The 27,667-nt window shown below is 41.0% G+C and overlaps 1 protein-coding gene across 1 annotated transcript in view; it reads right to left on the bottom strand.

Moving 5' to 3' along the window:
• The window catches only part of LOC139480450 (solute carrier family 35 member D2-like protein), a 31,849-nt gene extending 7,401 nt beyond the window's left edge, over positions 1-24,448 (bottom strand). The window contains exons 1-10 of the mRNA XM_071263526.1: positions 24,385-24,448; positions 17,681-17,724; positions 14,904-15,045; positions 13,433-13,466; positions 12,312-12,398; positions 11,034-11,101; positions 10,371-10,442; positions 9,757-9,825; positions 7,669-7,771; positions 2,328-2,420 (exon numbers count right to left, since the gene is read on the bottom strand). Of these exons, the coding sequence (XP_071119627.1) occupies positions 2,328-2,420; positions 7,669-7,771; positions 9,757-9,825; positions 10,371-10,442; positions 11,034-11,101; positions 12,312-12,398; positions 13,433-13,466; positions 14,904-15,045; positions 17,681-17,723 (711 nt within the window). The 5' untranslated portion in view covers position 17,724; positions 24,385-24,448. The remainder of the gene's footprint in view (positions 1-2,327; positions 2,421-7,668; positions 7,772-9,756; positions 9,826-10,370; positions 10,443-11,033; positions 11,102-12,311; positions 12,399-13,432; positions 13,467-14,903; positions 15,046-17,680; positions 17,725-24,384) is intronic.
• Positions 24,449-27,667: the final 3,219 nt, after the last annotated feature.

Here is a 27,667-nt window from a genome sequence, read left to right as displayed (position 1 = left end):
GATAGACTATGAGAGACGTGCTCTAGAGCCTTGAGTGTGGTCTTATCCCTAGCATAATTGGAAACTTTGGTGTGAGTGTCTGCAATCTGTTCATTGAACAGACAAGTAGATGACCAAGGTTGACATAGCAGCCTGTGCTTGAACTCAGAGACCCATTTGGAAAGTGCTAAATAACCAAGTCTGCATGTGACTGTAATCTCCACCAGAGCGGCCTTTAGACGGTTGCTCATGTGGTCAATCTGGCGCTATTGGAAATCCAACACAGTTTGGAAATGATCTAATCAGTCAGGGTTATCCTCTGATATAGCCTGATCTACTGCATACTTTGATGGCGCTAGTGCTGACAAAGGTTTCAGTACACGTCAGATTTCCGTTTCTATGATCTGGTATCTGGTACCTTCAGGGTGGTTGGTCTTGACGAGCCTACCATCCTTTGTATGTCCTCATCCAAACTATGAGCTTGGTCTGCGACTGCAAATGCATGGATAGGAAGATCATCCTTCCTAAACTTGGGTAGCTTAAATGATGGAGCAAGTGTGAGCTGGGAGAAGTCCTCATCCAATGACCTAATCATGTCTGTCAACATCAGATCCATGGGAATTGATGTAGGATGTGACCATATGGTGTCCCTTTTATCCACCCTGTTACCAGGGGAGGGCGCCACTGACATGAGACAGTCTGCTACCCAATCGGGTACTTGCGCTAAGCTGAGATTCGTATTCCATTCCACAGAGGAATCGCCATCCTCTCCATTTGATAAGTCCGACGAGTCAGAGCAATGTTCACGCACTTACCTAGACGATCGGCCTCTGCTCCAAGGCATAGCACCTCCTCTATCAGAAGACTGATGACCCGCCTGGTGATAAGGAGACATGCGCCTATGTCCACGTAGCTGGCATACTAGCGCTGCCCAGCGATGTATGCGTTGTACTAGAACGCACATCAGGCGTTTGGTATATGTTAGGCGCCTGTGTAGGCGCTAACACTTGTACCATAGTTGTAGCTGACGCAGGCGCCTTGTACATAGGGGAAAGGCGTAGGCGCAGGTTACAGGTGTGCCATAGACTGCTGACACATAGACTGCATAAAGTTTTGCATCCAATTAGTGTTCTGGACCAGTGCTGATGCCTGAGCGTACATCTGCTGCATTGAATAAGGTGTTGGAACAGTGCTAAGCTGATCATGTGTCGCCTGCGTAACAGGGTACGCTGTAATCCCTCGGGTTGATGTAATTGTAGAGGCACTTGGGTGGTAGGCAGGAGTTGTACTCAGCGCAGGCCTTGAGATGCAATGCTCATCGGTGATGACTGGATCATGGCTTGCGCCTTTGCTACCCCCCCTAAAAAGGTGTCTGAGACGCATGCGCTGGCATCGCAGGGATCGTAGTACTGGTTGTCCTAGGTGCCTGAAAATTAGGAGCAGGTACGATACTCACAACAGCCTCCGATACTGTTAATATCGGTGGGGGATCAACGTCTGCAGTCACAATGATGGAAGGTATATTACCCATCAATGACAGAAGAATGATTGTCTCTATCCTCTAGCGATTGTGACACCTTTCTCGCCACTTGCTTGCGTGCATGCCAAACAACGTGGATGAGGCTCCTTGGAAGATTTTTTCCACGACAATAAGTACAATGTGCTAGCATAAGTTACGCAAAATAGAGAATTGTTGATGAGACGGAGTTGGAAGATTGCCATAGAATTAAACAATATTCTATCGGCAGATATTTTTACGAGTTGAAAGTGTATACAATTATTGATACACATAAATTCAATGTGACGCCAAAGCTACTACTATTTAAAAACACATGAATATGTCCAACATACGTAGCTGAGAATTGTAAACAATTTGACTACCCTTGCTAAGCAAACAATTGTAACACAAATTCAAAATGGCGGGAAACAACGAGCATGTGGAGGGAAAAAAAGACAAAGTCTTTTTATGCCTAAATAACCCGCAAAAATACACAACTTAGTGAAATTAATATGAAGAGAACACATCACCCATCGCAGATAAAATTTAGAATTATATCCGAAGCTGAAGGTCTTAAATTATCCAATCTGAAGAGCTCTGCTGAGATACGTCCTTGCTGTAGCCTGACAGGCAGTGATGTGAGGAAGGTGACTTGTCATCAAGGTCACATGACAGCGGCGATAGTCCGTATAAAAGCAAGGGAGTGGAATGTGAAACAACTTTATTTCTTCACCCAAGACCATCGCCGTTTCGCTGTCTTTTTGTTGTCGTAAGGTAAGTAGTGAATGCATTAACGAGTAATGCAGGATAAGTAAAAAATTAGAAATAATTGCACATCAAATCCACCAACCTTCTCAATTTCTCCATTATACTCAGCTAGTAATAATGCAGGAAAAACCATGAAGAGTGAGTTGTAGTACAGCACACCATATTTACCCAGTTCCTGGAACACAAACAATTAGTGAGTAGTCACATTCAAACACAATGACCAGATTTACACCTGGCCTTACGATACGCCACAAACTTACTCCTGACTACACAATACACGATACCCACAAACTTACTCCTGACTACACAATACACGATACCCCACAAACTTACTCCTGACTACACAATACACGATACCCCACAAACTTACTCCTGACTACACAATACACGATACCCACAAACTTACTCCTGACTACACAATACACGATACCCCACAAACTTACTCCTGACTACACAATACACGATACCCCACAAACTTACTCCTGACTACACAATACACGATACCCCACAAACTTACTCCTGACTACACAATACACGATACCCACAAACTTACTCCTGACTACACAATACACGATACCCCACAAACTTACTCCTGACTACACAATACACGATACCCCACAAACTTACTCCTGACTACACAATACACGATACCCCACAAACATACTCCTGACTACACAATACACGATACCCCACAAACTTACTCCTGACTACACAATACACGATACCCACAAACTTACTCCTGACTACACAATACACGATACCCACAAACTTACTCCTGACTACACAATACCCACAAACTTACTCCTGACTACACAATACACGATACCCACAAACTTACTCCTGACTACACAATACACGATACCCACAAACTTACTCCTGACTACACAATACACGATACCCCACAAACTTACTCCTGACTACACAATACACGATACCCAACAAACATACTCCTGACTACACAATACACGATACCCAACAAACATACTCCTGACTACACAATACACGATACCCCACAAACTAACTCCTGACTACACAATACACGATACCCACAAACTTACTCCTGACTACACAATACACGATACCCACAAACTTACTCCTGACTACACAATACACGATACCCACAAACATACTCCTGACTACACAATACACGATACCCACAAACTTACTCCTGACTACACAATACACGATACCCACAAACTTACTCCTGACTACACAATACACGATACCCCACAAACATACTCCTGACTACACAATACACGATACGCCACAAACTTACTCCTGACTACACAATACACGATACCCACAAACTTACTCCTGACTACACAATACACGATACCCACAAACTTACTCCTGACTACACAATACACGATACCCCACAAACTTACTCCTGACTACACAATACACGATACGCCACAAACTTACTCCTGACTACACAATACCCACAAACTTACTCCTGACTACACAATACACGATACCCACAAACTTACTCCTGACTACACAATACACGATACCCCACAAACTTACTCCTGACTACACAATACACGATACGCCACAAACATACTCCTGACTACACAATACACGATACCCACAAACTTACTCCTGACTACACAATACACGATACCCCACAAACTTACTCCTGACTACACAATACACGATACCCACAAACTTACTCCTGACTACACAATACACGATACCCCACAAACTTACTCCTGACTACACAATACACGATACCCCACAAACTTACTCCTGACTACACAATACACGATACGCCACAAACTTACTCCTGACTACACAATACACGATACCCACAAACTTACTCCTGACTACACAATACACGATACCCCACAAACTTACTCCTGACTACACAATACACGATACCCCACAAACTTACTCCTGACTACACAATACACGATACCCCACAAACTTACTCCTGACTACGCAATACACGATACCCCACAAACTTACTCCTGACTACACAATACACGATACCCACAAACTTACTCCTGACTATGCAATAAACGATACCCACAAACTTACTCCTGACTACACAATACACGATACCCCACAAACTTACTCCTGACTACACAATACACGATACCCCACAAACTTACTCCTGACTACACAATACACGATACCCCACAAACTTACTCCTGACTACACAATACACGATACCCAACAAACATACTCCTGACTACACAATACCCAACAAACATACTCCTGACTACACAATACCCACAAACTTACTCCTGACTACACAATACACGATACCCAACAAACATACTCCTGACTACACAATACCCAACAAACATACTCCTGACTACACAATACCCACAAACTTACTCCTGACTACACAATACACGATACCCAACAAACATACTCCTGACTACACAATACCCACAAACTTACTCCTGACTACACAATACACGATACCCCACAAACTAACTCCTGACTACACAATACACGATACCCACAAACTTACTCCTGACTACACAATACACGATACCCACAAACTTACTCCTGACTACACAATACACGATACGCCACAAACTTACTCCTGACTACACAATACACGATACCCACAAACTTACTCCTGACTACACAATACACGATACCCCACAAACTTACTCCTGACTACACAATACACGATACGCCACAAACTTACTCCTGACTACACAATACACGATACGCCACAAACTTACTCCTGACTACACAATACACGATACCCCACAAACTTACTCCTGACTACACAATACACGATACCCACAAACTTACTCCTGACTACACAATACACGATACGCCACAAACTTACTCCTGACTACACAATACACGATACGCCACAAACTTACTCCTGACTACACAATACACGATACCCCACAAACTTACTCCTGACTACACAATACACGATACCCCACAAACTAACTCCTGACTACACAATACACGATACCCACAAACTTACTCCTGACTACACAATACACGATACCCACAAACTTACTCCTGACTACACAATACACGATACCCACAAACTTACTCCTGACTACACAATACACGATACCCCACAAACTTACTCCTGACTACACAATACACGATACCCCACAAAGTTACTCCTGACTACACAATACACGATACCCACAAACTTACTCCTGACTACACAATACACGATACGCCACAAACTTACTCCTGACTACACAATACACGATACCCACAAACTTACTCCTGACTACACAATACACGATACCCACAAACTTACTCCTGACTACACAATACCCACAAACTTACTCCTGACTACACAATACACGATACCCCACAAACTAACTCCTGACTACACAATACACGATACCCACAAACTTACTCCTGACTACACAATACACGATACCCAACAAACTTACTCCTGACTACACAATACACGATACCCCACAAACTTACTCCTGACTACACAATACACGATACGCCACAAACTTACTCCTGACTACACAATACACGATACCCACAAACTTACTCCTGACTACACAATACACGATACCCCACAAACTTACTCCTGACTACACAATACACGATACGCCACAAACTTACTCCTGACTACACAATACACGATACCCACAAACTTACTCCTGACTACACAATACACGATACCCCACAAACTTACTCCTGACTACACAATACACGATACCCCACAAACTTACTCCTGACTACACAATACACGATACCCCACAAACTTACTCCTGACTACACAATACCCACAAACTTACTCCTGACTATGCAATAAACGATACCCACAAACTAACTCCTGACTACACAATACACAATACCCACAAACTTACTCCTGACTACACAATACACGATACCCCACAAACTTACTCCTGACTACGCAATACACGATACCCCACAAACTTACTCCTGACTACACAATACACGATACCCACAAACTTACTCCTGACTACACAATACACGATACCCCACAAACTTACTCCTGACTACACAATACACGATACCCACAAACTTACTCCTGACTACACAATACACGATACCCCACAAACTTACTCCTGACTACACAATACACGATACCCCACAAACTTACTCCTGACTACACAATACACGATACCCCACAAACTTACTCCTGACTACACAATACACGATACCCACAAACTTACTCCTGACTACACAATACACGATACCCCACAAACTTACTCCTGACTACGAATTCTTATAAATGTTTGAACATCAGTTTTTCGATTCATACCTCAATGAACTGAAAAAAATTACACAGTCAATGCTTAGAAGTAAATTCGACAACTAAAACATGTTTTATTACAATAGTTTAACGAAAAACAATTGTATATATCAAAGCAGACAAAAATGATGACATTGATAAACATTCCCGGTGTAGGAATACATACTGTGGCGTGACATGAATCAGGTGAGCGGGAAAAAACAGGCAAGCGAGCCTTGCTGTTTCATTCCTTCTCATCCTTAAGTCTCAAAGGGTAGTTTGGACAATGAATATGCATGAATTTCGCTAAATGTCCTGTGCATGACCAGACTCTTGAGCAGAAAGGATTTCCCTTGACTGTAATATTGGGATTCCCTGACATTCCGTAGTAACAAAAGTTGTCCACCTCATTGGACGAGGCTTAATTTTTACATTCATTGGGAAATGACCGCAATAACACATGACCAATTCAGCTAACCAGAATGCAGGAATTTCAATGAACACAACGAAAATCTAATTATTGCTCGATACGCCTACCCATATGTTGAATCCTGTTTTGAGACTGTTCTGACTATTAAAAAATAATATATTTTTTTTAACTTTTGCAATAACCCGGCCTAAGCTATCTGCCTGCGTACTTGTCTGATGCAATATGTATCGCTTGGATCGAGGCAGCATGACTGCTTGTCTGATGCAATATGTATCACTTGGAACGAGGCAGCCTGTGTACTTGTCTGATGCAATATGTATCGCTTGGATCGAGGCAGCCTGACTGCTTGTCTGATGCAATATGTATCACTTGGATCGAGGCAGCCTGACTGCTTGTCTGATGCAATATGTATCACTTGGAACGAGGCAGCCTGACTGCTTGTCTGATGCAATATGTATCACTTGGAACGAGGCAGCCTGACTGCTTGTCTGATGCAATATGTATCACTTGGATCGAGGCAGCCTGACTGCTTGTCTGATGCAATATGTATCACTTGGAACGAGGCAGCCTGACTGCTTGTCTGATGCAATATGTATCACTTGGATCGAGGCAGTCTGACTGCTTGTCTGATGCAATATGTATCACTTGGATCGAGGCAGCCTGACTGCTTGTCGGTCTGGCTCGTACATTGGAGAAACTGACTGTTACAAAATAGCATATACTACTCAGCACAAAGCACCCAACCACAAGTCAAATATGGACACCAGTGTAACAAACATACTCTACCTTTGAATCCAGCTTTTTCTTGACATAAATATTATAGACAGCTGTAAAGACATCATTGAGTAGAATCATCACATAGCCCATCAGGTCAAAGGCCAGGTCAGTGCTGCAAGCAGGAGGCAATGGAGTGTATCTAAGCCATATCCTGGGCGTATTGTTACAGAGTTTTACAGGTCCAGGACGCACAAATGTACAAGATAGATGTTGGAAAAACAAAAAATATTGCATCTTGAGGGACACACATAATATTCATCATACCCAATTCTTGATAAACGTCCTGTATTTAAAGTAATCATCAAATCTTACACTACCATGACTACACTACATGATTTCATTACTTTACAGGACCTTCATATTTCCTGTAGGACCCTTGAAATGAATTATTGGGGGTCTCCTGTACCCCTAAATTTATAGGTCAACCATGTTGTTGAAAGAAAAAGGGAGTTGTGTTCATCGCTGCTTAGAAGTGTTATGATAGAAACGATGCAGGTCTTTGACATTTACCACATTTGCTGTTTGTTTGTTGTTGTTTAACGCCACACTTAGCAATATTCCTGATATGAAGGCGGTCTATAAATAATCGAGGCTGGACAGGACAATCCAGTAATTGACGTCATGATACGATGACGTGCATTAACCAGGTCAATGAGCCTGACCACCCGATCCTGTTAGTCGCCTCTCATGACAAGCATGAGTTGCTGAAGACCCTTTCTAACCCGGATCTTCACGGCTGGTTATGGTACTGACAAACGAAGAATCAAACTCAGGGAAAATCTGGGATTTGAATGCCTATCAGTGACACTGGAAAACCCAAGGGACACAACTTTGCATGAGCACTGTGGCACTTTTGATAACAGGGCCACTCTGGACCTGTGATGAAAGAGACTCTCAAGCTAGCTTGCAAAATAAGGGTATAAATATGGGCAGCCCTTCGATCAAAACATACACCAATTGAAACAAGAGTCATCAAGATATGACATATCTACCCGATCTGTGCAATTCAGAAATGGAGTTACTTATATCCCACATTTGGTATATTGCCATTGCATACCTTGAGTTCAAAGAAGAAATATATAAAGCAGTTAAGTATTTTTCAATATCTCAAATCATCAAAAGGCACCAGTTCACTACTAGACTGGGTGCTGTTGTACAAAACAACCTCAGCTCTATGACTGTCTGTAAGCCTGTTAAGGTATGGGAGTAATGACAACCTTATCGCTAAGATCGCTTTGTACAACAGCAGCCTGATCTGTATAGCAGTTTTCATCAAGAAATATTCTGCTCCAGAAATTAACACCGACCCTTATTTTAAGTCAAAGTTCAACATCGGTTGAAAACAAACAAAACATTTAAAAAATAAAAAACCCAAATCATCAAGAGGCATTAGGTAACCACTAGACTGATATTATTATAAGCAAGTTTCGTTAAGAAATATTTGTTTTTGGAGTTCTGCTCCGAGAACAGAAAACAGACGTGAAACAGACTGTTTGTCTACATTTGTGAACACTTCCACCAACTGTCACATGCCAAAAATACAATGAATTTGTAAGAAAGATTTTATGCCACTTTTATCAATATTCCAGCAATATCATGGTAGGGACACCAGGAGGGGGCTTCACACATTGTACCCATGTGGGGAATCGAACCTGGGTATTCTGAAGGACATGAAAACACTTCATCAACTGGTCTACCCCATCGCCTTCATTGAATTAGTGACAGCGTGAATGTTGTTACAATACCATAGGCAGCAACATACCAGTTATGTCATCTTGACGAATAAATAACAGCCTTCCTGGTTATTTTTTTCTCCCTGAAAGCCATTTGGCTAAGTGAAAAACCTTTTGAGTCATCTGGTTTTATTTGTAGCAATATTCCATGGCACATTACATCAGAAAGGCTTCACACATTGCGACAGGTGAACGCTTCAACCACTAGACTACCCAACCACCCATATCGAATTAGTGAGTGGTTCAATGTTGTTTAACACCCCAGTCAGCAATATTCCAGCTATGTTGCCTTGACATGCACATACATAAAACCATTATGAGCAACAGTTCATAATGTCAGGGTACAATGACAAGTAGAATATACCTTCCTGCTATAATAGCTCCCAGTATCATCAGCAACACTGTCAACTTCGTTGTTAAGGCAACACTGTATCTATCATGAAGAACAAATCACCATCATCATCATCATCCTACAAAACATCAATAACTGGATACGTCTCATGCTAATTTTATCAAATAATACATACACATTTTGGGGGAGTCCAGATCAAATTTCAGGGAAAATAATCGCGCTCACAATGTTCCCAATTATACATGTAATAAGGTACAGGAATACAGAAAAACTTTTCTTGTTTTCTTGTTTTATAACTGGTTTTACAAATTACATTTTAAGAAAAAAAGATATCAGGGTCAAAATAAAATATAATTGTAAAAAATACTCTTGAAACAATACTCTTGAAAAAGCATATTTGTTCTTAATGACAAGTCACAGGGTTACCTCCCTTGTCCTATTGATCTTCGAAACAAGACTTAGCAGAAAGAAAAGAAAAACATATATGGTTCTCAACATTCATATAATTAGAAGTCAGTAGATCTGTAAGCAAAGTACTTAAAAAAACATCCTAATATGAATGCTGACATGCAATATAATTCACAAATGAACTTGTCTTCAATTTTGTTATTTACAGCAATACCTACCCTAATATCAGGTATTCTCCAAACATTGTGAAAAGAATAGAAAATCTTCTTAATACTGTAAACATGGGCAAACTGAAACGACAACGGTAAACATAGAGACATGGGGTCTGTATGGACAAGTTTCACATTATTTGCAACAAAGATCTATGTTTAAATTACTGTATTCATTTACACCAATCACAGGCATCTTGTAAGACAACGGTCAGTGAGTGAGTGAGTGAGTTGGGTCTAAAGCCGCTTTGAACAGTATTCCAGTTATATCACCATATGTCAGCTTAACGTTGGAGGAAAGCCTGAAGTGATGCAGGTCTCAAACATTTACCGCTTTGGTGAAATCAAGGAGCATGGGTTAGTGCTGACAAACCTAGAAACATAATTGTGGCAAACCGGGCACTGAACCCACAATCATAGGTTTCTGGCATGCCCAAGGGAAGCAACTCTGCACAGCGAATTGCGGCGCCTTAGATGACAGGTCCACCCATGCCCCTTGCAGACAAGATCTGAAAACAGCTGGCTTAAGAAACACTAACAAAATTTCTGAATAGAATGAATGGACTAAACAATCAATTGATAACTGAAATAGTTTAATGCATTTTTGTGAGTATCAAAGTGGTTGACTAAAAGTGAGCACCACTTAAACTGAGCTGTAGTTGTAAAACTAACTTGAGCCGCTGTGTTCCCCCAAGTCCTGTGAGGAGATTTAGCACATAGATGAGAGGCAGCGGCCACACCTGCAACACATACAACAGGCATGTAATCCACACATCACCTGGTGAACAGTGAGTGATGGAATGATTGAGAGATGGAATAAGTGATCAAGTGAGTGATGGAAGGATTGAGGGATGGAATAAGTGATCAAGTGAGTGATGGAATGATTGAAGGATGGAATAAGGGATCAAGTGAGTGATGGAATGATTGAGGGATGGAATAAGTGATCAAGTGAGTGATGGAATGATTGAGGGATGGAATGATTGAGAGATGGGATAAATGATCAGGTGAGTGATGGATGGATTGAGAGATGGAATAAGTGATCAAGGGAGTGAAGGAACGGGTGATAGTGACTGATGGATTGATTGAGTGATGGAAAAGGTGATAGAGTGACTGATGGATGGGGGGGGGGGGGGGGGGGGAGGAGACAGGTGATGAATAAGAATTGATGAGTGGAGTGGTTGTTGGACAGTTGGAGTGTATGATTGAGAGATGGAATAGGTGATGGAGAGTGATAATGAGAAACAGAGTAAATGATGAACAAGCAATGGAGTAATGGATTGATAATAGAGTGATGGGGTGAGGGATTGACTGAGCAATGAAGCTAGTGATGTAGTGTGTGATATCAATATTTAACATCAAACTAATTGTATGTTTTTTTTCCATTACCCCCATTCAACATGTTCAAACTGTGTATTCTTTTCACAAGCCACCACCAGAACCACAGCTTTACATAAGCCTCCAATGATTGCCCCCACCCAAACCCACCCTTTACACAAACACCACAGGTCCTTCAAGTTCTGTGCACATTTTATTGCAAAATGTGTGCTGCAATCTGATTGATGAAAGCATTGTAGAATGGGACTGGATCCAAGAAATCACTGCTTATGAATATTTTTGCCATCTTTTTTTTTCTAAATAAAAAATCCAAATTTAACAAAAATAATTCCATTATTATTATATCATTAATTAAGTGTCATTAATATTTATCAGAACAACTTCAATTTAGTTCATTTTTCACCTCAATCTGTTGTCACAGAAGCACATGACATGACATCATAGCATTCCACAGAGACAAAAGAGAAGAGTGCTGGGGAAATTAACTACCGGTATAACTTTAGCATTTTAAAATTTGTGCATGGTAATTATATTATCTGAATTTTCAAATGGAATCTCCAGGCATCAAATACTCAATAACACCAGTAACTCTGAACTCTGAAATATAAATGCTACCTTTAACACAGTTTCTTTTGACAGGCCTGGAAAATGAACCAGCCCCACCCTCTTTGCAAGGAACAGCACAACAATCCCAGTGACCATCTGAAACACAGAAGAACAATACACACTCTCTAACTCATTGGATTTCACCTTCAACTACAAAATACCATCAATGCTTTAAAAAAGAAATTAGTTTAAGGATCCAACAACCCTAAATCTGAAAACTGGATCAAAAACACAAAAATCTGAAAACCACTATCATATTTTAATAACACTGACTGCAAACTTACATTTTCAGCACATCAAAAAATAATGCATAACATTTGCTTAGCCGTGTCTTTCATATTTTCCTATCTACCAACCAGGAACTTTCACGAAAACATATCTGTAAAATGAGAAACAAAATAAGTCTCGCCATAAAGGGAAGCCCCTTAGGAAATCTGGGTTCAAACGTTTAACACACTTTAGCCATACATGATGATCAGAAACAAACAGAAACAAAATCTTCTTGTCTTGACATTTGTACATGTGCTATGAGTTGCAAATCAAAAGTCAAAGTTTACCATAACATTTCTACCGGTATGTTATAAAATGGTTTCTTTGCATCTTTATCACAATTAAATGCATACTGTTGGTTGGTTTGTTGTTTAACGCCGCACTCAGCAATATTACAGCTATATGATGGCGGTCTATAAATAATCGAGTCCGGCCCAGACAATCCAGTGATTGACATCATGCGCATCAATCCACGCAATTGGGACCAATGACATGCATCAACCAAGTCAGCGAGCCTGACCACGCGATCCCGTTAGTCGCCTTTTTATGACAAGCATAGTCAATTTTTACGGCAAGCATGGGCTGCTGAAGACCTATTCTTCACAGGTCTAAATGCATACTGCATAATGCAATACGTGTTTAATGTAACTGGTGGTAAATTTCGAAATGTCCCCCAAATATCTGGTACTACATGTGTGAACAGGTCTGCCAAAGAGTAAAATAACTTAATTAACATCAGGTACAAGTCAGCCAATTTGTGAATGTGAACAAGCTGACGATAACCCAAATTGATTCCTTTATAACCATTGATAATACAACATAAACAAATCATTAGCTTACACCAAAGTTTGTACACCTACCTGTCCAATAGCTAGTATCTGGAATGAAGGGAACCTGAAAATAATTTTAAAACTTGTGAAGAAAACACACATGCAGAGGGTGCGCAAGTGATTATTACTGTAAGACGCATCAACAATTTTGATTTATTCAGGTGAAATAACTTGCTGGATATTCTCTGCTCCTTCAAAGAAATAGTTATTAGTTAGGTACCAATATTTAGGTAAGGAATGACAGTGAGTGTGCCAGCGCCTACCAGCATGATCAGTGACTCGGCGCTTATTAGAGGAAACATGGCATATCAGATTGTCAGCTTATGTGTCATAAACGGCTACACTGATGCAGGTCTGTCGCTTATTAAACAGTTAAACCAGGTGATATAACCACAGGAACTCGAAATTGCTCTATGTAGGGGGCGTATATTTTTACATAGTGCAATATTGAGTTCCTGTGGATATAACCCACTGTAGAAGGTAACAAGTTACCACCTTAGGTAACCGTGAGCCATGAGGGAGTCCCAAGTCTTTTTGTGAGTCAAGGCAAAATGGCTGGGTGTCATTATGTATCCCTTAAGTTTTGTTACTCTAATGTTATGAATACACAATGCCATTTAGAAAGTGGTCAAATGTAACTAATGTTATATTTGGGATAACACTTTCTTAGTAAAGTACAGATTCTAGTACTTTTTTTGGGTTGAGTCCCGCACGGGATTCGAACCCACACCTGCCAGGGTGAGGCTTCTAATCGCCAGCACACAAAGTCAACGATCTAACCCACTCAGCCACCGAGCCTTCCACAAAAAATGAAAGTCCGACAACTGGTAGTCTAGATCACGTACTTTGAGTACCCCCCTGACAAGTGTAAATTGGCACGGCTCCCATGGCCGAAAGCTATGAATACACAATGCCATTTAGAAAGTGGTTAAATGTAACTAATGTTATATTTGGGATAACACTTTTTTTTAGTAAAGTACAGATTCAGTACTTTTTTGGGGTTGAGTCCCATGCGGGATTCGAACCCACACCTGCCAGCACACAAAGTCAGCGATCTAACCCACTCAGCCCTCGAGCCTTTCACAAAAAATGAAAGTCCGACAACTGGTAGTCTACTAGTCTAAAACTAAAGACATCTAGGCCTAGTTCACGTCTTTGCAAACACTGTAACTAGCCAGGTCGACATTTATTGCCTGGTGCTAGGGTTAACGGTAATTCCTGTCCTTGAAAAAAAACCTTATACTAAAACAACCGGTTTATCAAACGACCTAACCACGACACTAGTTAGAAACGACTGTCACCGACAGAACCCTGTTTCCGTTGAGAGACCTGTCTTGACTGTTGGGACCCGCTCACAGCTCTTGGCTACACTAGGTTGTAGACCTAAATTACGGCGCTGACAAACCAAGAATCATATAAGACTATGTCTAGAAAGTTAGAACATGTAGAAAGACTACCTTATAAATGACTGATGCTAAACCCAATCGCACCAAATACCTACCTGTATGTTGTCAGCACTATCTTGTTTACAACGATGATGAGAAAAGAGGCGACTCCATAAAATACTGCAGAATACAGTCGTTGGAACAGTGACACCGAATCTCCTGAGGCAGACGACATGATGCCAGGCTTATTGTTGTATTCTTCGAGAAAAGGAATGAGATAATGAATATAGTCATGAGAATGGCATTTCCCAGTGTGCAGTCAAGCAAAGTGACAGATGAACGAAAACAGTCTGCGCGTGTTCAGTGTTTGACAACTGCACAGGAAGTGTGGGTGAAGTTATCCTTCGCTAATGTTCGGTGATTTCCGTATAAACTAGGGCCTGTTATTATGATTCGCTTGAAATTTTATGCGCGATTCGTGCAATATGTCAAGAAAGATATTTCTTTATTTACGAATTCGTAAATGTCCGACGCAGGAGACCCAAAATGAGAAGGGGAAAATTATTACAGTTTTGTCTTAAGTCAATCCAAAATAGATCTACATTCATAAGATAAGAAGTATTGAGTATAATATGTCCGTAGAAAATGTTTTCATTTTATGCAACAATTAATGAAAGTTCATATTTCAAATTCAGTTATTTAAAACGTGATATGATGTTTTTGTACGTTGTTTGCAGCTGCAAATAGGTTTCTTCGACTTTGAAACTTATCGCATGCTGCAATTTTATAAAACACGTTTCACTTTCATTGCATAGATGTGTGTAGGCTATATAAAATAAAACGAGTTTAAATTTAAGTTATTTTATTCATGTGCTATTCATACATAACACCCACAGTAAAGTGGAAGAATATACAAAATCTGAGAGAGTGAGTTGGGTTTAACGCCACTTTTAACAGTATTCCAGTTATATCACGGCGTGTCAGCTTAATGTGGGAGGAAAGCCCGAAGTGATGCAGGTCTCAGATGTTTACCACTTCGGTGAAACCCACGAGCACGGGTATGGTGCTGACAAACCTAGAAACACAATCGGGGCGAACCGATTCGATTCGAACCCACAACTATAGGTTTCTGGCGTGCCAAAAGGGACGCAACTCTGCACAGCGAATCGCGGCACCTTAGACGACTGGGCCACCCGTGCCCCGTTTGTGCGGGGAGCGTCTTGTGAGTTGTTCCCCATAGATATAGCTGGGCAACGCAGATCAATCGGTATTGGGAGGAAAGGTACAGATAATCGACTTGAGAATATGTAAGAATATCTGGAAATACCAAACGTAAGCCCCTTGTTAATAAACTAGACTTGTCACCGACATTGCCGAGATCGGATAGTATTCACGGAGTAACCATTTTTTAAATATGGGTACATATTGTGTAAAGAGGTGTTATTAACATCCTTAAAGAGGCTGTTCAAAATGTTGATATCTCATAAAAGACTCGTGGTCGTTGTTTATCGGAGAATAAACCACTGTGTCCTCATGGTTTATTCTACTTTCAGTGTTTTATTGTACGATAAATAACTCCCACTCGTCATTCATAGGCAAATACATTGTTGTGTTGAAGCTGTATGACGTCACATTGCAGCATTGTTGTTGCAAAAGAGTATGACATCATCCATTGCCCATGACGTCACAATCGTACCATTACGTCATCTATTGTCTACCACAACACCTCCGTGACTGCAGTGAAATGCCTACTTTCCTACTTTTCTTAAAATAAAAATGGGTAACACATCGAATACCTTTTCGACAGATGACAGTTAACGTATGGATCTAATGAGGTTAAAAGGAATAAGCGATCGTAAGCAACATGATAGTGATCGAACTCGGATCACATAAACCGCAATGTTAAACGACCCACGTCACTGAGATTCGATGACATACCTTATAGCTAAAATGGATAGAGTTATCATTAAACCGCCCGCATGTTATCAGAAATCGGCGGGCCACTGTAACTTGATAATGCCCTCATATTGCTTGACGACGGGCCATTATCATAGGGTAGGGATAGTAACGTCACATTTAATAGTGACGTCATCTGGTTTGTTCTATGACGTCTTTTCAACTGCCCTCCTTCGTCGGGCAGTGATGGAAGAACTCGGGCTTCTGCAAATGATAATGCCCTGAACAAATAGCGTTACCCTTATAATAAGGCAGCCATTGGTGCAAGTTGCGACCTCATAGTTATGACTGACAAATCAGCATTGAGAATCTTTCTGGGAAATATTTATGTATTACACACAGTCAGTCGCCTTTGTAACCAACCGATCCCCATTTCAGTCCACTTGTACTGCAGTCACATAGCTCAAAACCGGGGCTGAAGGAACGATATAACTTACACGTATCTCAACTTGCCTTGAAACCAGTGATGCAGACAAATCGATAGCGTCAGCATCGATCAAGACTGATCTGTCTTTTTTTAGCATTAGACGGAAGAAAACCAAAGCATCAGGGGAAGAGGTATCAAGAACTGAAACCATCTTTCTCTAAGTGATCTTGAACGAAACCCAGTACCGCTTTAAAACCATTAAACAACCCTGGATGAGTGAGCGCTCGGTAAGCTAAATGCTGGGAGTTTCAGAGTCTGTGCCCTTGCCCGAACTGAAACACAAGTTGTAAAACATGTGTCTTCGTAGGCAAGTAACCTTTGTCAGTAGTCGTTTCTGTTCATCCGGCAGCGAAGAGGTACCCGGTGGGATTGTTCTCAAGGAGCTTAGAATGAAATTTATTGTGCACACTAGCCGGTTGACCGGAGTATTCTAGCGCATCTTTCCATGGTGGGGAGTTCTGTGCTGAATAACTGGTCTCTCATTATCTTCACGAGTATACTAGTATTTACCTTGTTTGTCATCTGCTTCTTCGGTCTTGTTTTGCTCACCCATACTGAAAAAGAAGCAAAGTATCATCATCATCATCATCATCATCATCATCAGACCATCGCCGTAGTCGAGTGGTGGAGCATCATCATCATCATCATCAGACCATCGCCGTAGTCGAGTGGTGGAGCGTCCGCCCGGAGAACGGAAGGTCGGGGGTTCGATCGCGTCTTAACAAAAGACGTTAAAATATTGTACGTTTTATTACCCTGCCTGGTGTTCGGCATTAAAGGTCTTAAACAAGGCCTGGTCGGCGTCAGCATACCGTGTCTGAGTGGGGTATTCATGGTAACTGCGACATGGTATCTCATTAGGCTTGCACTAGAAAATCGGCATGTACAAGTAGCCACACACACATGCATACACAAACACACACATACACACACATAAACACACACACACGTGCATGCACGTCGCTATGTAAGTGTAATAATCTTGAACGCGACGTTAAACCCCATTTCGCCTCACATCCTCATAATCATCATCATCATCATCATCATCATCTTTCCGTTGGTATTCCGTGTAAATCTCTATATCACATTACACGGCAATTATGTTTTGTAAATCCGGAGATGATATATGCTTTATATGCTTTATATTTGTAACCTCTACTGATGCTATTGAATGTGTACCGCTCCATCCATGTCAGATACTAATGCCTTACTGAACATCATTATCGGGGTTAATTACGATGCATCGATAATTTGATCGATCCTTACATCCTCTTCGTATAGACACCCGCTGCCCATGCTCAAATGTGAACTTTCTAGTATGCCAGAGTAGGTCGTGACATGACAATGTATGAGGCCCGCACGCTGCCGCATACCATTGTGAAGAAAGGGGTAGCGGGTGGTCCGCAACAAGTAGTACGATGGATATGTGCGTGTCCTGTCTCGGCTGACAACGATGCGCTTTAGTGTTGATACAGACTGGCCAGTGGCAATGATGCTTATGACAACGCTTGGATTGATTGTTAAATTCTTTTTCCATGTTATTTATGACATTATAGGACAACTCTCCAAGCTGATAATGTATGATTTGGCCATGCTTTCCTAGCTTTGACATGTTTATGTTTTTTTTGTAATTAATTTCTACCAAATGACTTTATGAGAATTCTGGTATCGGCTTGTCACACCGACCTCTCAAAAGTCTTATGAGCAACACGTGAATCCAAGGGGGCGTAGTCATGACCTGCACGTGCACAACATGGGTACCCCCTCTCTACCTGTAACAAGACAAATATATATGCCCAACTTCTGTGCATCGACTATTTGTCTGAAACGCGTTTTGTGAGTTGGTTCAACTTATCCTGGATTACAGTAAGTCATGGCTGGTTGGCCGGTCAATCCATCACACACTTTTCAACCATTTCGCAACTGCTCCGTTTACATAAGTGAGGCTTTGCACAGAAAATCTGAGCTGGACTGTGGTTCCGACGTTCATACAGTCTGGTCCCAACTCTTTGATTGGGTAATATGATTTTTATGGATAATGACAGTGTTTGTTTTTTGTTTGTCGTTTAACGCCGCACTCAGCAATATTCCAGCTATATGACGACAGTCTGTAAATAATCGAGTCTGGACCAGACAATCCAGTGATTAACATCATGAGCATCGATCCAGGCAATTGGGATCGATGACATGCATCAACAAAGTCAGCGAGCCTGACCACCCGATCCCGTTAGTCGCCTTTTACGACAAGCATAGTCACCTTTTACGGCAAGCATGGGTTGCTGAAGACCTATTCTACCCGGATCTTCACGGGTCAGTGAATGACGACAAATGCACACGAGTGTAGGGTTATACGAGAAAACGTGGATGACAACAAGGGAGTAGTAATCGTATTATCGACGCAATCCGAAATCCGAAAATGCTTAGACTGCATGGATACTCTTTTATTACTAAACTATAACAATCATATAACTATTTCGAAATGACGACATCCGATGAGCTTCTTTTTGTCTGTTTGTTTAGGCTGAAGAAATTAATCAACATGCGCCCTTTGTCGAAATCTTTATAGATCACGGTTAACCAATCAGTGTTAAAAAATGAGTAAAACAATTATTGCCTCCAAGTTTATTCAGCTGTCCTTGCAGACGGTAGCCCAGTCTCTTGTCACGCTCAGTTGCGTTGCGTACTCACGAGGAAAAAACAATAACAAAGGCAACCACCAGTCCCGGGTAATTGCTTTAGATCGGTGCCCCTTTAAGTTTAAGGAGACCGCCTCCGTGGTCTTGTTGTAGAGCGTCCGCCAGGAGAGCGGAAGGTTTGGGGTTCGATCCCCGGCCGCGTCATATCAAAAGACGTTAAAAGATGGTACTTGTTGTTACCCTGTCTGGCACTCGGCATTAAGGGGCTAAAACAAGGACTGGTCGGCTCGGAGTCAGTATACTGTGTCTGAGTGGGGTATTCATGTTAAACTGCAGCATGGCATGTCAGTGAGCTAGCACTATAAATTGGCATCAGTCCGGACTAGTACAAGCAGCCACACACACACACACACACACACACACATACACGTGCATGCACGTCGCTATATAAGTGCAATAAACTTGGACGCGACGTTAAACCCCATTTCACCTCACCTCAAGTTTAAGGCAAGGAGAAATTAACAAGAAAGTAATGTTACCATACCTTAAAACAGAGAGAAGGCTGCTGAGTCCCTCGAAGTCTTTATTCGTGGCAGAGTGAAGTATCTGCCACTGGACTCCGTATATTGGGACTCAGACGTTGTGTACAATGCGCTAGTTACCTAATATTGAAGCTATGATCTAAATCTGCCAAATGCCTGGTGTATTAATTACAATTATTCGTTAGTTACGGAGTGCACTGGCCACGTAATATACTTTATATTTCAAACTATCTGATATTAAAATGATGGTGCGTCCGACCATACAGAGCGCGTTACAGCCTGGGACATAATCCTAGCTGTACCAGTTGACTGCGTCAGGTAATCCAGAGTCGCTGGTTTGTGACGGTCAGTTACGTGGACGGCAACTGACTAACATTATCTGCAGAAATATATTTAGGTTTGGCTAGTTGTAAGATAATATATTGAGAAAAATACAACACGTATTATTGAAAAATGACCACTATAATTATGGATTAATTATAGTTATTTTAGAACTATGACAATATCTGTCCAAGAGCCTACATTTCGGCCTTCGGATGGTAGCTTAGGGTGGAGACGGAAGACAAAACTCAGGGTTGACGTTTAAGACGACAGCAGCCATGTTTATTGTTGATGGGTTGGAATAGGTCGAAAGGGTACATGTTGATAATAGCGTGACAGAACGCACACCGGGACCGAGTGGCCAATGTTCCCGGGTGGGGAGACCCGTTCTGTCACTTACACCAGCCGATGATCTGCCTGTCTCTCTGACCGACAATGTCAGTCAGGTTTTATAGATAGAGGTATTCATTAACGTGGGGCAAGGTCATTGACCCACGTGTATGTATATACTTAAGATCCGGTGACGTAAGGAGGTGTTGATTGACATTTATAAATAGCGCTGGAGATTTGGGTTCCTGCTTATGATAAAAGGGGATACGCCGAATGTTTGCTGAATATATTAAACAGACAAAGGGCATAGAATTTCGGTGCACTTGAAAACATATTGAACCAATCCGGTATTTAAGATAAATGAAGCTTTAATTAAAAGTATTGAAATGGGTTGCACTATAACAATTTCAATGATAAACTATTCGTATTAGGGACTGGAAAGTCAAGATAAATCCTCTCCTACCGAACGTTTAATTGTTGCTGTATTGTGTCTACATTTCGTGGCAAATAAAAGGAGAGTACCTGCATGTCAATCACGACATATGTCCTCCTCCCTTTCCTTTATCTCCTGAAGAAGGTTTGTGACCACAGTATATGGCAGCTAAACCGGGTGAGACATCACCATGATTTCCCGGCTGAACAATGACGTCTTGGTAAATCATTTCAACTGTCCCAAGAATAACATTCCAGAAGTAGCTCATATTATCTATTGCTGATCGTTTCTGGTGAGCATGGTGAGCTCTGTGTTGGACAATAACTTCAAGAAATGTTCAAACTGAGGAATGCATGTTATTCCCTTAAATTTAAGTGCAAACAGACCGCCTCCGTGGTCTAGTGGTGGAGCGTCCACCCGGAGAGCGGAAGGTCCGTGGTTCGATCTTCGGCCGCGTCATACCAAAAGACGCTTAAAGATGGTACTTGTTGTTACCCTGTATGGCGCTCGGCATTCAGGGTCGACTAGTCGGCTCGGAGTCAGTATTTTAACTGCAGCATGGTATCTCGGTGAGCTAGCACTATAAATCAGTCCGGACTAGTACAAGCAGCCACACACACGTGCATGAATGTCGCTATATAAGTGCAATAATCTTGGACACGTTAAACCCAAATTTCATCTCACCTCACCTAAGGTGCAAACAAACATGGATGTGTATATACCAGGAGTTGTATGGATAAGTCACACCAAATTTGTCAGACACCCCAGATGCTACACAGTGGAGTCAAAACATATTATATTTTCCTGTTGTGGGGATTGACAAGTCCATAAAGACATGATCATCTGTATCATTAGGATCATATAAATACAGACGTTTGAAGTTAATGCTCGGAAACAATAGGATTATATATTGTTTGACTTAATACCCGTATATATTTAACCATTTGATCATGAAAGCAACGTTAATGTGTAAGTTCTCACTTTAGCTTCTTACGAGAATATTGGGTTTTGTCAATTTATATGTTTTACAAAATTGTATTATCAGAGATATCAGAATATTTCACAAACATGGCAGGTTTGCAGAAAGCTTATGAAAATGTTAAGCACTTGAAACATCAACATCAAACATCATAACCACATAAATCTTAATTAGTTAGAATAACAGTTAGAAGGTAAGATGCAGTCTGGTTATTTAAAGTATGCTAATATAGAACTTGATTATACGCTTAATACCAAAGGGTGAATACATCACAAACTGTATAATGTACACATTTCTAAAATGTTTTGTTTTACATATAATTTAAAAAGTATTTCAAGAAAAATGAACTTTTAACTAATAACATCTAAAATGAGAAGCCGAATTAACATGATAAAATGTGTTTTTATGATTAGATACTGGATTACATATTGGATTAAGATAAGGTTGGATTAGGGTAAGGAAATATATCATTCCACTAGCAAAAGGGGGGAAGTCGCATTAATATTGAGTCGCATTAATTTCAGGATTTACAGTATACCCTATTGATAGTGTTTAAACTTAGAAATGAAATTTGTTTTCTTCTTTCGGCAGATATTTATTATGATATAGAAAGGGTTTTGTCGCATATATTTTCATAAAAACAAGAGAATATCATGTTTTAGTCAGTGACAACATTTTGCCATTTTCTGTAGAATAAACAGATTATGAGATTATATGTTCACAGAAATTGAGTCGACTAAAGTAATCAGTTCCAAAGTGCTTAATGCTGTATTTTGATATAGTAATAAAATACACCTTGTTGATTCTTTATGTGACTATAATACCCATGGAACACCCTTAAAGTAGTTTCGTTTATTTATTATAAGTCTTATTCATTAATAGTCTTATATTCTCACGAGGTGTCTGGCAAATTGGGTTTGATCGGAACTAATACATTTTACCACTTGGTAACACGCATCGGATAATAGAAGAACTCAGCCTTGGCATTTTTTTGGGTTAAAATGTACAGTAAACTACGGTTATAACGAATTCAAAGGGACCACTTATTTTTGTTCGTTATAACCGTAGTTCGTTATAAGCATATATACAGCATATATACAACAAATGGCCGGGAATAAGAAATAGGTTCGTTATATCAGTCAGTTCGTTATAAGCATGTTCGCTATAACCGTAGTTTACTGTATCTGACAAATGGGGTGAGACCTATGGATGTTTTAACAATGCACATCTGTCTAGATCCATTGTAGATATACAATTACAGGTATGAATATTATTACATTATTGATCTATATATGAAATTGAGGTAGTTTGGAAAGTATTATGGCTGCTGGGTTGGGTTCCAAGAATAATTAGGAGCATTACATTGCAGAGTTAGACTCAGCGTGAAAGCAAGCATAAATATCCATACTAACACAGTCAATACGATGCACATTTCTGTGTTTCTATCATCACTAATCTTTTTTACCTGTTATCTGTCCCACTAATCTAATAATCCCCACCAGCCCATGCTAATCGTAGGAGGCGACGAAATGATTGTTTGTTTGTGGTTTAACGCGCACTCAGCAATATTCAAGCTATATGACGGCGGTCTGTAAATAATCGAGTCTGAACCAGAGAATCCAGTGATTGACATCATGAGCATCGATCCACGTAATTGGGATACGATGACAAGCATCAACCTGTCCACCCGATCCTCTCAGTCGCCTCTTACGACAAGCATTGTCTCCTTTTACAGCAAGCATGGGTTGCTGAAGACCTATTCTACCCCGGATCTTCACGGGTCGATCAAACATGCAGCAGCCCTACTTCCCAGATAAAAGATGTATTGGTATTGATAAGCATTGTCCCTGACTGGTTATGTGACAAATAGTAACTAGTTGTTGCGATCGTAACCACTCGTGTCATTCCGGGACAAGCACGGCGAATCTCAGCTGACATTACCATCATGTGGTCATGTACTTGAAAAGGCTTACCTCACAGATTTGTTGTAGATGATGCCTATATATGATTCAGTCGGTGTTATTTGCAACACGTGCGTTGAGTGAATTACAAAAGGGCCAAGATAAGAACAAGCCGGTTGAAATAGTAATTGATCAGCTGCAATTCACTGATGATGAGCTGTGACTGATTCACAGCTGTGGCGAGCGAGGCCACGTATTGATATGTGTGCGTCGAAATTGACAGAGCTTTGTAACCACAGTTCTAAACATATATACAACGGTATCGATTTCGCAATGATCTATATTTGTCCTTGTACGCTGTGTAGCTGCAGGGCAGATTGAGAATATATTGTTGTTGAATGAATTTAAGACAACAGCGGATTCTCTGAAGACCATGATACTGGAACACGATTGATGATCATCATCATGATATAGCTATATTGATTTTCGTCATCGTCATCATCATCATCATCATCATCATCATCATCATTTCATCATCATCATTTCATCATCATCATCATCATCATTACAATCACCAACATTATCATATTCGTTGTATCACCTTTGTCATAATCAACATCGTTATTATCAGCATCGCCATGACGATCATTACTCGCACCATGGGGGGGGGGGGAGGGGGGCATCGATTACCTGCGCTACCATTTCATTCTTTCTAAAGCCGAACAACACGCTCTAAACCTGACCAGAGCTGAGAGACAAGCCATCAACCCCAACTGACAAGTTTATGAAGATCGTCCCTGCAAGGGCAAGGCCAGTCATCATGAACACTACAGACTTCCACGACCAAGTCAACAACATCCTCCGCAAGACCCCCACCTCTTACTCCAAGATCAAACAAGACCTAACTGCTCAACTCCTACGCCAACAATAAGCCTGGTTCAATCAACTTAAAGACAACTCTGAAATTAGCAATGTAGCCACAACGAATTCTCCACCAATCACCCCCAGCCACCCTATTCCAGAGCCACCATCAAAATCCACAAGAACCCTCATAAACCAGCGTACGTGTGTGTTCCAGAGACACTGTTGTCTATGACACGGCCTAACATCTTACCAGAATTCTGGCTCCCTCAGGTAAGTCAGCTCCTTCATCTCAGACGCCACGGACGAGCCAGACCCAATCATCAATTACGACGTAGTTGATAGATGAGGTGTGCCCGTAGATGACTTCTCCAAAATCTCCGCCGCCGTATCACTGAAACTCCTCCTGAAAACAACCTATCCACATCATAATCCTGTCCACCGCCTGCACCACCTCTACCTACTTCACCTAGGGGGATGAGTACCACAAACAGATACACGGTCTACCCATGGGGTCCCCACTGTCTCCAGTCCAAACTGAAATGTACATGACTTTCTTTGACTACATCACCCATCCAACCTATCAGCTGGTACAGAAACGTCGACGACACAATTGTCATCCTAGGTCTTCCCGAGGCAAGGGAGTGAACTGACTTTACAAATCCAGTTTCAACCCTTGCCGAACAAGCCTGGAATTATGGAGTTATATTTTGGCTGGACTAACGAGTCTATGCAGAGTCCAATCAAAATCGCGTAACGAAATCGACATCCGGTTCGTAAACTGCCGTGTTGGTTTTGGTCGATTGCAGAACATGCATAGCATGTGTATCGTCAACTTAGCATCAACAGATGTTTTCCAAGTGTTTTTATGTTTTCAATCAAGGTGCTCACGTGATTTGATGCGAAGTAAGACCTGTTTATTACAATATAGATCTTATTTATCGATCACATCGCCTTGACTGTGCGCCGCAATTTGTTTGAAGCAAATGCAAATAATATGAGATTGGTCAGTTAGAGGTCACATAGAAGGGAATAACTCGTAATAGCCACTGGTGGCGCTACGATATATATTATGTACCATGTTCATTATATATTAAAAAAACAAAATCAAAGCCTCCATAGCCCATAGATGGCAACCTAAGTTGGACGCAAGTAAGATCGGCAGATATACAAAATTCAACCCAAGATCCACCAAAAGCCAAACTCATACTCAAATGAACGGAAAGTTGAAATTGCTACCTCACGCCTCAGACTCGGCCACAAAAAGGACTATGACAAGGTTTGTCCATCTTGTAATCAACCTGAATCCATTGCTCACTTGTTACCGGAATGTCAAGACCACGCCCCAGCCCGGGCTCGGTAAAACAAGAATTACAGTTAGACCCGCTATCTGTCATAGATCTCCTAAATCCAAGAGATGCAATAGCGAAGGCCAAACCAACACTATTTCTGAGAGATGGACAGCGACTCGAACGTATAAACAGAGCAGCCAAGGATAAAAATGAAATTATATCAAAATACAAAAATAGAATTCATGTCAATACAAAAACAGAAATTCTGTGAATACCAAACTCGCAATAGATATGTGTACCCTACTCAAACACATGCCGAAACAGCCGAAATTGTTTAAGGCAGAAGGCGACTTCTGAATCACTCCACAACAGTATAAGGCTCTATACCGAAACGTCGCTAGTAGAATATAATAAGGAAGCTGTTATCCATAAATTGTGTCGACTTTGTCATCCGACAACTTGGAAATGCCTATAAAAGATGCATCTTAAATATTATCACCACTGTCACCATCATCAAGCTGTCATGGTCATAATCCGAATCACCATTATCATCATCACCATCATTATATTCACCTTCGGCATCAGTCTAGTCCACATCATTATCATAATATTTACCACGATTGCCGGATATGTAATCACCGACAAAAGAAACGCGAATATCATACATGCTGGTTAAAATTAAAGAATTACTCATATTCAAGAGATATTAGATTGGTTCTACGCACAAACGAACATACTGGTATGTTGTGTCAATCGACGCTCATGAACGCATCACATTTGACGTCATAGACCCATGACTCGAGATGCACCATTTGTCTCGTGCAGGATTACCGTGTAGAATTGGAAATCACGTGCAGCATGTCGTGATAATATTAAAGACACTGTGGTATATATTAAGTGATTGATTGTTAGTTTTGTCATTAAGTGGAAGAGGGTGGTAGGGGGCGGTTGGGTAGCCTAGTGGTCAAGGCATTCGCTCGTCACGCCGAAGACCCGGGATCGATTCCTGACATGGGTACAATGTGTTAAGCCCATTTCTTGAGAATAAATTAAAAAAGAAATCCAACTCAAGTCTAGAATGATTTGGCAAGTCTAAGATTGCCTCAGCTCAGAACATTGTTCTGGGCTCTATTTATATTTTCCTTTTTAGTTTGTAGATACATATTTTCAAATATAACTTTATTTCTGGGACTAAATGTTAG

This window comes from Haliotis cracherodii, unplaced genomic scaffold, assembly GCF_022045235.1.
Source record: "Haliotis cracherodii isolate W230 unplaced genomic scaffold, xgHalCrac1.p SCAF_4, whole genome shotgun sequence".
In the NCBI taxonomy this organism is placed as follows: domain Eukaryota; kingdom Metazoa; phylum Mollusca; class Gastropoda; order Lepetellida; family Haliotidae; genus Haliotis; species Haliotis cracherodii.
The sequence above is the reverse complement of the archived record's forward strand: the minus strand, read 5'-3'. Positions and strand labels throughout refer to the sequence as shown.